We start from the raw sequence: 17,386 nt of genomic DNA, 5'->3' as shown, positions 1-17,386 counted from the left end.
CATTGACAGCGCAGTAAACTTTATATGGGTGGTGTCTCTCTCTCTGAACAGAAACCACAGCTCTACTAGCAAAGAACTCATTTACTTTGAAATCATACAACCAGTATACACATATAACTTGCATTCCTGAAGAATTGATAAATTTTGCTGTCGAGATTGTTAAAGTTTTATGTACCTGCATTCCCGCAGCCAACCATGAGAATGCGATGAGTGTGGGGAAGATAGAGATGGAGAAGGGGGGCGAGGCCGGAGAATTGTTGGTACCAGTCGAAAGCCCCATTGTCCTGCCTATAGCGCCTGTCCCAATATGCTGCATCTCCGTACGCCTGTGGATTATGGCTCAGGCTCTGGGTCTGGTTCTGCTTCTGCTTCTGCTTCCCCAGTGTCATTTTGCTCGTCCTCTTCCCCTCCCAGAACAGCCCCAGATTTATTATTTTCCCTTCCTCTTCTCAAACCTTCGAACTACTCCCTATATTTTTTTTTTAATACAGCGTGGCCGTTTCTTACACCCAATTGCTATTCCCTGGTACTTTTTTGTTTTTAATGGGAAACTACTCTGTCCCGTACTCTGGATACACACACGTCTCTCGTTGCCTCTTCTGCTGTGCTGGACTAGGTTGGTAACCGTTGATGGCCAATTTTCTTCTTTTACAATATTTGACACTCTTTTCAATTCTGTGAGTCCACCAGCAGACCCAAATAAAAAGGACCTTTCTTAACCTTTTTCTTTCTCATAAATGCCTAAAAATGATGTTTTTGTTCCTTCACAATGCTTCTTGTAAGGTCAAAATCTAAGGATAGTAATTCAAACTTTCTGTTTAATATTAATATTATAATGAGAAAGGAAAATATTTTGTCTTATATGAGCAATGTAAGTAAATAAGTATAATTAATTTAGATTAACGTATATGTGGATAAGTTTGTGGGTTTATTAATATATGCTTGTTTTCTACTTTCATAGTTATATCTTATAATTTTATCTAATGTATTATTTTTTGTTCTTTGTTTTCTAAAAATTGGGGACTATAATGGTTTTGATATCTTGTTAGGGTTATTGATGATTAAGATGTGAGGATACTATGCCTTCATCAACACCTTTAAAATTGAAGAGTATAAGACATAATATGCAAGCACTCAGGATGTAGATTATGTATTCTTTTTACTACATCACATTGAAATGAGTCACTATTAATTGCTCTATACAATTATTGATAGCTTAAATGTTGGGATGATAAATTATTAAAATGCAATGTCTTTAAATACTAGTACATAATATCAAATCATGCTGAAGGGTATATTAAGTCAACTCAAAGTAAAATAGTAAAAAAGGCACGTTGGTTAAATTTAAATTTTAAATTTTATATCTACATTTATGTTCTCACCTAGAGTTGAATTATAGTCAAATCCAAGTAGCAAATGATTAAATGGAAGCAAGTGCAAAGCTAGGTGTGACGAGCAAGTACACAAGACAAATATATAAGTATGTACGTGTGAATAAATGGTGTAGAGCTAAACATATGAAGAAATGTAAATAGAAAAAATAACTAGTGGAATGAGCTTAACTTTGCAAAGTTTCATGTAATTTGTCATTATGTATATTTATTGAGGCATTACCTCAAAATAGACACAAAACTAATAGGCAAAGGACATGGGTTTGCATATTTCACCATTACACTTTTATCACGATTCCTTCTCTTGGTACATTGAAATCTCTTTATTAAATCAAATTAATAATGAAATTATAAATTATAATTTAAGGTATGTATTATTAAATTATTAAATGTAGTCTTTAAATAATAATTAAAAAAGAAATAGAAAAAATAAAATAAATTAATATAATAATAGTATTTTAGTTAATTTTCATATCCAAAATTTAAACAAAAATGAATAAACTATAAGCCATAGTATGTATTCAATTAATTAAATAAGAAATGGTAAAAAAAAAAAAAAAACCAAACTAAATTAATATAATAATAGTATTTTAATTAATTTTCCTATGCAAAATTTAAATAAAAAAATAAATTATCCAAATTTAAAATAATTACTAGGCAAAGTCACAATTAGAAGCAACTAAACTAATTTGATCAATTAATTAAGTGGCTTGTGATTTTTAGTTGACTAATATATCAATTTTCATGATTTAATAAATTTGTTTTGTTGTTTAAAATTAAAATTTAAAGGAAAAAAAACCCCAAAATTTAAAATTTAGAAGTAATATCAAATGTTAAACCACCAAAAGGCTTGCACAATGTAGAGAGATAGCCAAAAATTAGAGTAGGAATTTACAAGGAATCTTAATAATAATAAAAACATTGCAAAAAATTGTGAAGATGCTAAGAAAGGAGAGACGGCGTCAAGATTATACAGTAAAGGAATACAAACAATAGATTTGACAAAGGAAATCAAACCTAATCTAGGCTTTTTAGAGGAACTTATGATCATTTGTAAATTGATTGGACCTAAGATGGAATGGGCGAAAATCAAGAAGCGAATTGAGGATATGTTATATCTATTTCAAACTCAGCGAAAACATGGGATAACCCCTACGAAATTTTTCCATTTCATAGCCCACACCCTCCAAGCATGCATGTCGAGGCACTTGTCAAACCCCCCCATGTGTAGTCAAGCTCTCGAGAAATCGTCTTGATTTGAGTATCAATTTGTCAATCTAAAAGATTGATAAATTATCATATTTTAGGAGTTAATTTTTTTATAAACCCGAATTGCACCAAAGTCACCCTTTTTGGTGTAAATCAAGTCTATAAACCCGAATTGCACCAAAGTCACCTTTTTTATGTAAATCGGGTTTATAAACCCAAATTACACCAAAGTCACCCTTTTGGTGTAAATTGGAGTTATAACCCCGAATTACACCAAAGTAACCTCTATTTGCAATGTTTGGTCCTTTTTGTCCAACTCTGGGTATTCTTCAAATTAGTACTGCATTTCACTCCAGACACCGAATTTTGCACATTAGAACCAGATAACTTTGAAATACAAGCTACCTTGAAACAATATGAAGATTTTTTGAAGAAGGATGTGTCTCCAAACACTTGGCCATTTTTATGCATTTCTAGATTGGTGTCATTTTGTAGTTCCAATCGACACTTTAATTGTCATTAGGTATATATAGTTTTACATGTAGGATTACACAAGTCCTAAGTCAAATAGAACTCTACTTTTGACTTAGTCGTAGTTAGTTGAGCTTTTCCTATTTTTCCTCATAGCCACTCTCCTATATATGTGAGGGAGCTCATTGTAATTTTCATATTTTATCTATATGCAACTAGACTTTGTCGAAGTGAAAAGCAAGCTGAAACTTTGAGTTCATTTGTGATTTTGTTGATTCAATCAATAAAAAAAACATCTTTGGCACTCAAAATTTGTGTTGAGTTTATTGTGTTCTATGGTGAGAGTGTTCTTATGTCACTTTTGTTATGGTAATTGAATTGATTGAGTAAAAGCAGTTTGTAGAAATATTGTGAAAGAGTAGAATAAATTTGGTTGTCTAGACTTCGTGCTACATTTCTAAATTGGTAGAATAGACTTATTGGAAAATAGCAACATAAAGACTTTGCACTTTATTTTGTTGTCTTATAGCAAGTATATGAACTTAAGTGTTAGTTTGTAAACTTGTATACAAAAAAATAGCATCATACAGACTTTGAGCTTTATTTTGTTATCTCAAAGAAAAGAAAAAGGTTGATAAGATTATAGTGAGTTGAAGACTTTGAGCTTCATCAATATTTTCTCGTCCCGAGAAGCAACGAAAGACTTTGTGCTTTCATATAAACTTTGCTTCTTTATTTGTAAATTTCATATATGTGCTCCTAAGTTATTTCTTAGGAACTTAGAAGTTGTTTAAATCATTCTTTCTCTAAATTGCAATATCCTTTCTGAAAAGAGAGAAAAGAATAAACATATATTCTGAAGATCGAGAATGAGATGGAGTAACACCCAAACTTAGAATAGGATTAGTAAATAGAATTTTGTTTTAAAAAAGTTAGACTAATAAGAAAAGGGGGAGCCTTCCCTTATAATTAGGAGAGATTTAATCTCTTGCATTGTCGCTAAAACCATCATTTTGTAATCCTAAAAAGTTTACAAAATTTTCAACCAACAAGATACATGGAAAATGTAGACACCAAAAATTAGTGTTCCTCTAACCATTTATATTCTTCCATAGTTAAAAAAATTTGATTATTTAATCAACCTACTAATCATCCCCCCTCTCCACATTAATTAAGCAATTTTAGATTATTTAAATTAATTGTCATTTATCCCATAATTAATTGATTTTTAATTAATTAATTGTTCCCATAATTTTCTTCTAAAGTCCTTTTATGATTAAATAATTTTTATTATTTAATTGACTAGCTATTCCTCTATGGTCGAATAAATAAATCCATTTATCCTTTCACTCATCAGTGCGATCAAAATATGAATATTTGTTTACTATCTCCCCTTGCTCATGAAATTAAATAATTTTATTGTTTAATTATCCTATTTTCTCACTCTCTCCACTTTCTGGCAATCACCGCCACTTGTCATCCAATTCCTTCCACCATATTCTCCACTCTCCCTATCTTTGGTAGAGTTTCTCCTACGCGACCTCAACCATCCATCCCTTCTGGGATGAATTTGAACTCGATCATTGATCAAATTCCCTCCATGTCTATATATTTGAATCTTTGCCTCCCTTTTTGTGTTAACCAATATGCTTGATTTCTTCTTTTATCTTGTCTTGTACTTGCAAATTTTTAAGGGCAACTCTACCAAAAATTTGAAGGAGACTTGATAACTATGGAGACCTTTAAGGTAGTTTTTTATTAATGCTTTGATAGTTTCGTGCTTATGATTTAATTGTTTTGTGTTCATTTCTCTTTTCTTATCATCCTCTTATTCTCATTATGATCATCATGTTTAATGTGTGAGAATGATATGCTTGAAGATTTGAAGTTCTCATGCTTGTTACTCTCGTATCACATTATTCATAGGATAGGATAGATTAGGCTATGATTCAAGGAGTTGTTGGTTATTCTAGGACGATCTTAGCATTGCAATTTTTTGGTCTACATTTTTGGCATGCCCCGTGGGACCCCATGTCCCAAATTTAATCTATTTTGTGTTTTTGATGTATTTGCAGGTCTTTGGTTGTGAAATAGTGGTTTATGGCTCTCTGGAAATAGAATGGTGCTTTTGATGGACTATGGCACTTCCGATATGCATTTTGGCACATCTGATTAGCAAAGTGGTACTATTGATGAAGAAGGTTGGTATTGATGCATAATGTATCACTATTTATTAATATTATCGTGCATCTAATAAGCAATGAGGAACTTTTAAAGGTATACCTATGTTCTTGATTTCAGTCTTGCATTTTGGCCTTATAGTTAGGATTTTGATTACTGCTTTTGGTAGAGTTGTTTGTTACCCGAATCTGGTGCCAATGAGTTGGTGTAACTCTTGTTTCGCTCCACAAAGACCCCTATTGAAACTATTGACAATATTTTTGTAGGACCAAAGTGTGGGAAGGGGTTCTTATTTGAAAATTTTAATATGTGGTCTTGTAGGGTTTTATATTGTTTTTTGTTATCTTTGCTTGCTTCATAAATTATAAAACATCTCGATTTGGTGCTCTAAAATGAACCTTGTCTTCCATGTGTTTGCACACTTGTGCTTTTGTCTAGGGTGGAGCCATTGTTATGCATGTACCCTCTCGCCTTACCTTCATGGATTGGGGGTGCACAAGAAATGCATAATGGCACTTTTTTTTCTTTTAGTAGGAGGCCTTTATGGGGACCTCATCACCCTAGGGTTCAACCTCAAGCACACAACTAGAGTGAGATATAGAAAGGATGAAGAGTGAAAGTTGTAGGTCAAGGAGGCGAAGACCCATCAGTCATTTTCTATGTGTTACCTAGTGATGCAAGACACATGTGGGTGACGATCTAGTTTTGATGGTGAAAGCATAAAACTAGGTCTCAACAATTATTATATCAAGTGCTAGCAATATTGGAGCCCTTACTAAGAACCCTTGTTATTAGAGGCCAACCCTATACTTGATAGTTCAAGGAGTGTAGATCGTACCCCGTAGATAATCTCGATGTACCTCCAAGAGTACAATAGAAATTCCTTATTTCATAAGATCTTTAGGGTAAGAGGAAAGGTTCACCAGTGTTTGTTGAGCATATGATGCCAGGCCCCTGCCATCAGACCTTTATATGTATGTTGTGTATAGGTATTTTATTTTAACACGAGCTCTATCAAGTAGTATCATTTGTCGCCTTAAGTATTAAAGTGATTTCTTATGAGGATCTATCAAATTCGATATGATATATTAGTAGATTGTGGGCTCCTTTAGGCCCCTCTTGTGAACTCTAGATTATGGAGTTTTTTTAGTCCATGTCAAACAATGTCTTTGTCTTCTAATGCATGTCAAGTGTCTTCTTGCTTCAAAATTAATTTGTACCAAAAGATTTTGAAACATTGACCAAAATTGATCTCAAATTCAGACTTAATTGAGACTAGTAGGATTGCACCTTTCATTTCCTTGCATTTTCCTTGCATATTTAGAATCAATCATAACTTTCTCACATATAGATCAATTTTCTTAAACAAAACCTTGGGTTAATAATTTGTTGTAAAGACCTTGAATCCTTCTCATAATCAATTTGGCCTCTATCTTGGTTCATTCTAGTTTATCATCATATTCGTTGGGCTTACACTCATCATTCTAGTGTAAGTTTGACTAATCAACCATTATCAAGTTTCATTATCCATTGTCTAGATATTCCTTTGAGAGTCGTAGGTTTCCTTTGCTTTTGCATGTTCCTAATCCCAAAAATCTCAAAAACATTTGAAAAGATCCCCTAAAACTCAAAAACATCATAACATTCCAAAATCCAAAAAATAGTCTTTAGATTTCTTATAGCTTTCATCTCATCTCTAAGGCCTCTAAGTCTCTTTTATGCCTCATTCCATTAGGTCTCAAATCAAGTGAAATAAAAATTTACAACAAACCCATAGAAAATCTTCTCTAAACATTAGCACAAAAAATACACTAATCTTCGAGAACTGATTGAATCTTTCCTAAGAAAATTGGTCAAGATGTAAACATCATTACATTACCTGAAATTGTTCTGAACTATGAACCTCGTATCAAACCAACATGGTGGAAAGATACAAAATTTATTTTGTGAATACAATAGGACCAAAGGACGTATAACTCCTAATTGTATAAAATCAAAAAACCTCATTCTAGACCTTATTGATCAAGGTGACATTACTATTAAAGAACATCTAAATAATTCACCAAATGAGCAAGACACCATTTCAAAGCATGATCAAAATAATATACCTATGTATAGAAATGACTCATTCCAAAATCCGTTTCTTGAAACCAATCCCCTCTATGATTCAAAAATTTAGATCCAATGCCATCATATACTCCAATCAAACCAGCTCTTCAAAGTCCATTCCTAGCATGAAAAAATGTCGACTCCATTCAAGAATCCCCCATACATTTCCAAACTCATACCCCATTGTTGGAATCAGATCTATTCCCTAGAGAAATAAGTTTTGAAATAAATCAATCAAGAGCCCAAATCTTTTCCAATCCATTCAATTGTTGACCAAGTTCCCATCTTCCCAAAACCTCATAATGAACCCACTACCACTTATCATTCCATTCAATATGATCCCATTTCATCTCAAGAGAAAATTTTCCATCCAAATCCTATTCATAATCCACTTCCTAAGAAATATTATGGTATCTCTTGCATCCCATCTAATGCTCTCATTCAAAATCAAGAGCAAAGTGCCCTTTTCACTCTATCCAATGATTCACTTCCATGTCAAGTTCAAAGTACCCCTTCATCTCCATGTCATAATCCTTCATATCCACCTCAATATCCCACCATACCTCTAAATCCCACTCATGATCCTAATATTCCTCAAGATCCCATCACTTTTACCCTTGAGCTTTTCATGAACACCTTACTTGTAAAATGTGTTCCTCCACTTTTATCCAATCTGATTTCCTCCATAAGCTTATCATTCCTTCCATACCATATCCCTCTCAAAATGAACTTGCGTCTTGTTTCAAAATAAATCAGTATCCCATTGGTAAAAATATCTTTCAAAGCATGCATTATCATAGAAAATGGGTAGGCATCCATAAACAAGTTATATTAGAACCTCTTTCATATCAAAGCAAATCCTAATTATCATGGCCTTGTCTACATATCTCACTCTAACGACATTGGTATCCCTACTAAATCCCACATCCCCTTATTCAGACTCAAGCATACACACTCCTCATCCTCCAAATTGAATCCTTCATCCCTTACATCCATCTTGGGTCCTTATTGAATCTCCGAGAACTGATTGAATCTTTCCTAAGAAAATTGGTCAAGATGTAAACATCATTACATTACCTGAAATTGTTCCGAACTACAAACCTCGTATCAAACCAACATGGTGGAAAGATACAAAATTTATTTTGTGAATATAATAGGACCAAAGGACATGTAACTCCTAATTGTATAAAATCAAAAAACCTCATTCTAGACCTTATTGATCAAGGTGACATTACTATAAAAGAACATCTAAATAATTCACCAAATGAGCAAGACACCATTTCAAAGCATGATCAAAATAATATACCTATGTATAGCAACGACTCATTCCAAAATTCCTTTCTTGAAACCAATCCCCTTTATGATTCAGAAATTTAGATCCAATGCCATCATATACTCCAATCAAACCCGCTCTTCAAAGTCCATTCTTATCATGAAAAAATGTTGACTCCATTCAAGAATCCCCCATACATTTCCAAACTCATACCCCATTGTTGGAATCGGATCTATTCCCTAGAGAAATAAGTTTTGAAATGAACCAAGATCAAGAGCCCAAATCTTTTCCAATCCATCCAATTGTTGACCAAGATCCCATCTTCCCAAAACCTCATAATGAACCCACTACCACTTGTCATTCCATTCAATATGATCCCATTTCATCTCAAGAGAAAATTGTCCATCCAAATCCTATTCATAATCCACTTCCTAAGAAATATTATGGTATCTCTTGCATCCCATCTAATGATCTCATTCAAAATCAAGAGCAAAGTGCCCTTTTCACTCCATCCAATGATTCACTTCCATGTCAAGTTCAAAGTACCCCTTCATCTCCATGTCATAATCCTTCGTATCCACCTCAAGATCCCACCATACCTCTAAATACCACTCATGATCCTAATATTCCTCAAGATCCCATCACTTTTACCCTTGAGCTTTTCATGAACACCTTACTTGTAAAATGTGTTCCTCCACTTTTATCCAATCTGATTTCCTCCATAAGCTTATCATTCATTCCATACCATATCCCTCTCAAAATGAACTTGCATCTTGTTTCAAAATAAATCAGTATCCCATTGGTAAAAATATCTTTCAAAGCATGCATTGTCATAGAAAATGGGTAGGCATCCATAAACAAGTTATATTAGAACCTCTTTCATATCAAAGCAAATCCCAATTATCATGGCTTTGGCTACATATCTCACTCTAACAACATTGGTATCCCTACTAAATCCCACATCCCTTTATTTAAACTCAAGCATACACACTCCCCATCCTCCAAATTGAAGCCTTCATCCCTTACATCCATCTTGGGTCCTTATATCCCTCCATCCACTATCCATATCACCCCTAGCTTGCAATTTACTTACCTTGTCTTAAATAAGATCAACAAAGGCACACATTTGAGAGCATTCCAACCCTCTACCCCCATCAACCCATCCATCCAAAAGACCTCCACATCACTCCTATCCATCCATGAACACCTTTCCTCTAGAAAGCAATTTGGATGCCAGACAAAATCTCTAAGTCTAAAAATCCACATACAATCAAGATCACACATGTCCCATCTAAATGACATGCAAAAATAAAGAAAAATATGATCCAAAATAAAAAATAAAAATCCAAAAGGCCACAAAGGCCCATAAAGAAAAAATAAAAATTCAAAGGGCCACAAAGATCCATCAGGCAAAAAGAAAAGTCAAAAACCATGTGGATTCCCAAATTTCTCATAGAAGCATTACATCCTGAAAAAATTCAAAGTTGGCATCCAAAATTGCTATTTCAAAAGCTTCCTTCATTCCTAAATCTAAAAATCCTCCTCCATCCCCTTCATACATCTTGAGTCCTTATGTTTCAAAATTTGCATCCACTTCTCCATCAACACTTCAAAATTCAAAATCCACTTTTTCTCCATCACTCCATGATCCTCAAGGTGTGTGCCAATGTTGATCTTGCCGACATTTTCATCCACTCATACACAATTCTTCCAGCACCCCATCCACTATCCAACACCTATTTTGCAACCTTCCATCCCTCTCATCCAATTCTTTGCATAAATATATCCCCCTTCACATCTCCTCATCCATCTCATCTCCCTACCAATGTATTTGAGCATACCTTTAATATCCATGGTACATTTTAGCACATATTCCAAATATTCTATTCAAGGGACTTGATTCTTGAGTCCTTCCTCCATCTCCTATCATGTGTCATGTTATCTTCCAAATCCACTTATACATATCCTTATCCTTATCCCTCTCCATCCAAAGTATTCCCAAAAAATAAAAAATAAAGCAAAAAAGCAAAAACATTAACAAAAGAAAAGAAAAAAATGAAAAAAAAAAGATAAAAAAAGTAAAGAGAAATAATTCATCCTCTGGTGAAAACCACTTTGATGGTGCCTTGGGTGAGTACCATGATGAAAATTTGGAAAAAAAGTGTCATGAGTAATCCATAATCCTCTTGCATTCTACATTTGGGGGCAAGCTCCATCCATACTATCTTACCTACTGCATCTGCCATTATTCTGCATCAACTATCCATCATCCTACCTACATCCATTTTCCCTTTGTAACCTTTGATCTTGACAATTCCAATGTTTCCAAAAACATCATTTATCCTATCTCCTTCACCTTATCCCAACCCTTCTATCCATATCCCTTACCTTGTTCATTTCTTCTTTCCATCATCCATTACCACCTTGATCTTTCTTCTCCTACTCACATCATATCCCCATCCCATCCAAATCCTTCTCTTATTCTTGATCAAAATGTAGGGGCATATACTTTTGAAACGTGTTATCCAATTATTGGCTAGTCCTAGAAAATCAAATTTTCTTTGACTCCATAATAACCTAGCTTCAACCTTTCTGCTATCCATTTGCATCCCACCAGTTCCTTCATCCATTGATAATGTTCCATTCTCAACTATACACTGGGGGAAAACAAATAAATCTTTCTTGAGAATAAATCTTGATAAATGTTTAAAAATTCTAAAAAAGCAAAAAAAAGTCCTGAAAATTTCCTAAAAAATTCAAAAAAAAAAAGAGAGTTCTCAATCCACATCCTTTCACCATGCAATCAAACATCATTGTAATACTTATTTGCCTATTGTAATAAATCTACACTTGCATTATTCCCTTTATCACCATCACACTCTAGAATAAATTATCTCTTTGTTACGATAGTGACATTTTGGGCTAAAACAAGCATCACTTTCCAACATTTTTATCTGCAACAAACTGCCAAATTATCTTATAACCTGAATTGATCAATTGCCTCATCGAATTTATCCTACATATTGATCACACTATCAACCTTTATAGATATCACGATCCTAGAACAAACATCCTATCGATCATCATCCTATTATTCAAACAATCAACATCTTATCCAAACATCAATCTATCTAGCCCTAACCTATCTGAAGCATATATCTAAAGCACATATATTTTTGGCAAGACGATCTAAATGGTTGTTGAATTGTTTGGTAATTGATTCTTTTCTTTGTTTGATCTTTTTCATGTCAGGTTTTTATGCTACTCAAGGATATCCTCGTGATTAGAGGAGCACTTGGGTGGAACTTGGCATGGGTTTTCATATGCTATATTTGTGGGATGTTTTTCATAAGTTTGGGGCAAGTGTCCTTGTTGTTTGTGTTGGCACATTTTATTTCACATGGTCTTATATCCTTTGTAAATTAAAGGTCACCTAATGCATTTTTGCACATGGATCATCATGTTTTATTATCGTTGCACATACCTCGACCATAAACACTAAGGCCTCAAGGTGGATGGAATCATTCCTTTCCTATTATGTGTTTGTCTGTGTAAAGTGATATCATCTTCACCTAGGTCATTTCATGCCTTGGTGTATATTTATCTATTTGCAAAAATCCAAAAATGCCCAATGATGAAAATAAGCATGTTTATAAAAATGCTAACAATCCCCATCTTCCCTATGTGCCCATCTCATTTGCATCTATCAATCCATTCTATATTTTATTCTAATTTATTCTTCATATCCCCTTGATTTGTCCATTTTTCTCTAACCTTTTTCTATTAGTACTAATTCTTCTTCTACTTGCTCATATTTCCTATCAACTATTTTCATCTGATCATCTATCTTTTGTCCTATACAAGATGTGTCTTTCCTGAAACTAGATTGTCATTAATCTTTTACCTTATACAAGATGTGTCCTTCCTAAAACTAGATGTTTTCATATATCATTTGTCTTATACAGGATGTGTCTTCCCTGAAATCAGACATTTTCATGTATCATTTGTCTTATACAAGATGTGTCCTTCCCAAGACCAAACTTGATCATTATAAACCAATCTAATCAGTCCAACAAATCCACATAATTCAATCAAATCAATCAATCAATCTAAAAATCGCTCCAACCATCTCTTCTATCCAACCAAACACATATGACTAATCAAACCCTTGCATCTCATTGAGCTAAGCATTCTTCTATTTTTCATATAACATTCTTTTCTTTCGAGAGATTAACCTCAAATTTTATTTTTCAGCCAATCTCTCAAGGGGGAATTATATCTCCTTATCTTTATCCTTTGGGCCACACTGGGACATATTCCTCTTAATCTTTTCTTCTTCTTTGAGACAATGCTCAAAATCGCATCACCTAAAAGAGGGGCAAAATGTAGACACCAAAAAATTAGTGTTCCTTAACCATTGATCTTCTTCCATAATTAAATTATTTTTCATTATTTAATAAACATACTAATCGTCCTCCCTCTTCACATTACTTAAGTAATTTTATATTATTTAATTAATTATCATTTATCCCATGACTAATTGATTTTTAATGAATTAATTATTCCCATCATTTTATTATAAAGTCCTTTTATGATTAAATATTTTTAATTATTTAATGAACTAACTATTCCTCTATGGTCGAATAAATAAATCTATTCATCCTTTCACTTCTTAGTTTGGTAAAAAGATGAATATTTGTTTACATTTTTGTTTTTAATAGTTAAAGTTGCAGAGGGGCAACACCCATTATATTAATAATAAAAGTTTATACATTGCTGAAATCGAAAGGTTTGAGATGAGAAAATGCCAAAAACTACTACACTTCTATACATTTGCAATATTTGTTTACTATTACCCTTTCTCATGAAATTAAATAATTTTATTATTTAATTATCCTATTTTCCCACTCTCTCCACTTTTTGACAATCACCGCCACTTGTCTTCCAATTCCTTCCACCAGATTCTCCACTCTCTCCCTATCTTTGGCAAGGTTTCTCCTGTGTGATCTCAACCATCCATTCCTTCCGAGTTGAATTTGAACTCAGACATTGATTAAATTCCCTCCATGTCTATATATTCAAATATTTGTCTCCCTTTTTGTGTTAATCACTATGCTTAAGCTCTTCTTTTATCTTGTCTCGTGCTTGCAAATTTCTAAGGGCAACTCTACCAAAATTTTGAAGGAGACTTGAGACCTTTGAGGGAGTTTTTTATTAATGCTTTGATAGTTTCATGCTTAAGATTTCATTGTTTTGTGTTCATTTCACTTTGCTTATCATGCTCTTATTCTCATTATGATCTTCATGTTTAATGTGAGAGATTGTTTTGTGTTCATTTCACTTTGTTTATCATGCTCTTATTCTCATTATGATCATCATGTTTGATGTGCGAGAAAAATATGCTTGAAGATTTTAAGTTCTCATGCTTCTTACTCTCGTATTACGCTCTTCATCAGATAGGCTAGATTAGGCTATGGTTTGAAGATTTGGTGGTTATCCTAGGATGATCTTAGCATTGCAATTTTCTAATCTACAAAAAATTATGAAGTTTTTACCAAAAGGATTCTTCATAGTTGTCTTTAGAAATGAAGACAAGAAGGACAAAGTCCTGCAAGGTGGTCTATGGTGTCTAGGAAAATATATTTATATATGCAACATTGGTAGGTCCTAATTTTGACTCAACCATTTTGGAACCATATGATAAACCTATATGGATAAAAATTTAGAGTTTGCCAACTGAGTATTGGTTGGAAGATTGCTTGCAAAATATTGGAAGATCCATAGAAACATTGATGGATATCAATGTGGATCTTGTGAATGGTGACTCTTATTTGTAGTCATACTCATGGCTATTAGAAAAATACCAAAAGAAATAAGGCTCTACGGAGATGGAGAATTTTGGTTACAAAAAATCAAAATTGAAGAGGAGAAGTTTTTTTACCTAAGGCGAGAAAAGAGGGATCACATGGAGATTAGTTTTTGAATTCCACCAAAGAAGATTGAAGAATGGAATCCAAAACATGTCACTGACTTATAACAGATGGAACGAACAAGATCTTGAAATAATCTTTGGTAAAAAGACTATGTCAAAACAAGCACTACCGTTATCAGAACAAGCCAAAGGAACATGTATGGAACCAAAATAAATGAATCATTAAACCAGGAAAGAAAAGGAAAGATGAGATGTTTTCCAATAACAATATAATTGTGCAAGTTTCAGATATTCCAAATAGTGGCAAACCTGTCAATGTAGGGAAGCGTGATGGTGAAATCCCAAAGGGTCGGCCAAAAGGAGAATGGGATTACGATGGTGAATTTTCAGGTGAGGATGAACTTGGGACCATTGATCCCCAATACATCAATCAATCTATGAAAAAGATCCTAAGGAAAGCAAAGAAGGGATGGGGCAAGAAGTGAAACAAACAAAAGAGGGAAGATGAAACATCAGAGAAAGGCTTGATCAATGTAACTAATTTTCTTAAAAAGACCAAGGGAGAAAAGGCCTCCCTTGGGGAGAAATGAGGATCCTCATATGGAATTTTAGGGGCCTCTCGACCCCTGACAAATAGTGCTTGGTGAAGCATCAATTAAAAAAAATATTCGAAGACATTGTTTTATTTCAAGAAACCAAGATAAGTGTTGAAGATGGAACTAAATTTCTCAAGTATTTCAAGAATTAAGAAGGGATTTTTTTCAAAATATGAATGGACTCTCTATAGGCTTAGGAATTATAGAAAATATAGGATCCATCAATGCCTCTCTAATGGAATCAAGAAAAAGATGGATACTGTGTAGAATTTGGTGTCAGATGACCAATTTGGAATTCCCTTTATTCAACATCTATGGCCCACCCGAATGGAAGAAAAGGCCTCACTTTGGGAGGAAATCAAAGGAAGAATCAATTTGTTAAATTATTAAAATTACATTCTATGGGAAGAATTCAATGCAATCTTGGATCTCTCGAAGAAAAGTAGTGGTTAACAAAACTCAATAGAGTTATGTTAGACTTTAGGAAGTTTGTTGAAGAGATTGAGGTCATTGATTGTGTTCCAAAATTATGGTAGATTTACTTGGACAAATCGAAAAATAGGTTTTACCAATATTTTTAAAAGACCAGATCAACTTCTTCTAGAACCATTCTAGATGAGTAAAGATGTTGCTTGCGCCATTGATTCTACCAATACATGTGTTTGATCACTATCTAGTGCAAATGGAGGTTGGACAAAGTCACAAATTCAAGAATTGATACTTCAAGTTTGAAAACATGTGGTGGATGAATAGTTTATTGATAGACAATTTAGGAAAGTGGTGGGAATACAACAACATATACAAAGGTACAACAAGTTATTATTTTATGAAAGAATGTTATTCATCAAAAACAAGTTACATATTTGGAATAAGGAGATTTTCAAGAATATATTTCATTGAGATTGAATTGATAAAATGAAAAAGTCATTAGAGATGGTATGTTTAAAGAAGATTATATGAAGGAGACAAAATTGAAGAAAAAGTTGACCAAATTGCTAGCAAGGGAAGAAATATTTTGGAGTGATAAGGCTAGAGAAAACTGGATCAAGGTAAGAGACTCGAATACAAAATATTTTCATGCATCGGTTAAAGCAAGATGAGTAGTGAATAAGATCAAGGAAAAAAAACAATAGATGACTCCTAATTCAAAGATAGACTAAGTATCAAGGAGAATTTTGGTTATTTTCATGCTCTTATTGAGGCATATCATGTATAGAAAAAAATTGTGGGGGGAGCTATTGAATTTGATTCCTAAGGTCATAATAGAGGATGAAAATAAAATGTTGATGGACCCTTTTTTAGCAGACAAAATTTGGGAGGCCACCTTCTAGCTCCACCTAGGGAAGACCCTTGGCCCAGACGAATTTCCAACCAAATTCTATCAAGTTTGTTGGCATTTCATCAGATGTGACATTCATAGACTTGTGGACGATGATATGCACAACAATATATTTGTTTGAGATCTAAATAACATTATAATAGTCTTAATTTTGAAGAAGAGAATGTGAAACCATGTTAGACTATCAACCAATATCTCTATGTAATATAATATATAAGATCATCTCAAAGGAGGTAGCTAACAGATTAAAAAAAGTATTGGGGAAACTAATATTAGAGGAGAAAAATGCCTTTACTCTGGGAAGACACATAATCAACAACACAATCCTTGCATCGGAAACCATACATAGTGGAGAAAATCAAAGGTATGGTGGTTAAACTTGAAATAAGCAAATCCTATGATAAAGTGAATTGGGAATTCTTACTTAAGATAATGAAAAAGTTCATCTTTTGGGACTAAATAGATTTAAATAATCAATCCTTGTATATCTACACCAAGATTTTTTGTCGTCGTGAATCTAACGATGTTTAGTTTTTTTGAGGCCACAAATGGTATATGCCAAGAAGATCCTATTTTCACTTTTCTTATTTCTCATGATGGTTGAAACAATTGGGACATATCAAACAATTACAATCTCAAAGACTATAGAAGGGAATTATTGTTGATGCAACTTTGGAACTTGTCATGCATTCTCATTTTGTTGATCACACCATTTTGATGTAGAGGCTTCAATTAGGGAGGTTGATGTGACTAGAGGAGCACTAGATGACTATGTAGTAGCTTCAAGCTAGTTGTTAAATAAGGAGAAATCAAAGGTATTGTTTTTTAAAACCAAGAAATCCAATCAAAAGAAAATGGCCAAGATCCTTGGTTGTCCAATATCCC

At 33.4% G+C, this 17,386-nt stretch overlaps 1 protein-coding gene across 1 annotated transcript in view; it reads right to left on the bottom strand.

The window, feature by feature from the left end:
- The window catches only part of LOC131066305 (uncharacterized), an 89,503-nt gene extending 88,806 nt beyond the window's left edge, over positions 1-697 (bottom strand). Inside the window, exon 1 of the mRNA XM_058001035.2 lies at positions 176-697. Within this exon, the coding sequence (XP_057857018.1) occupies positions 176-389 (214 nt within the window). The 5' untranslated portion in view covers positions 390-697. The remainder of the gene's footprint in view (positions 1-175) is intronic.
- Positions 698-17,386: the final 16,689 nt, after the last annotated feature.

This window comes from Cryptomeria japonica, chromosome 8 (assembly GCF_030272615.1).
Source record: "Cryptomeria japonica chromosome 8, Sugi_1.0, whole genome shotgun sequence".
NCBI classification, from domain to species: domain Eukaryota; kingdom Viridiplantae; phylum Streptophyta; class Pinopsida; order Cupressales; family Cupressaceae; genus Cryptomeria; species Cryptomeria japonica.
This window is presented reverse-complemented; position numbering and strand designations above follow the sequence as displayed.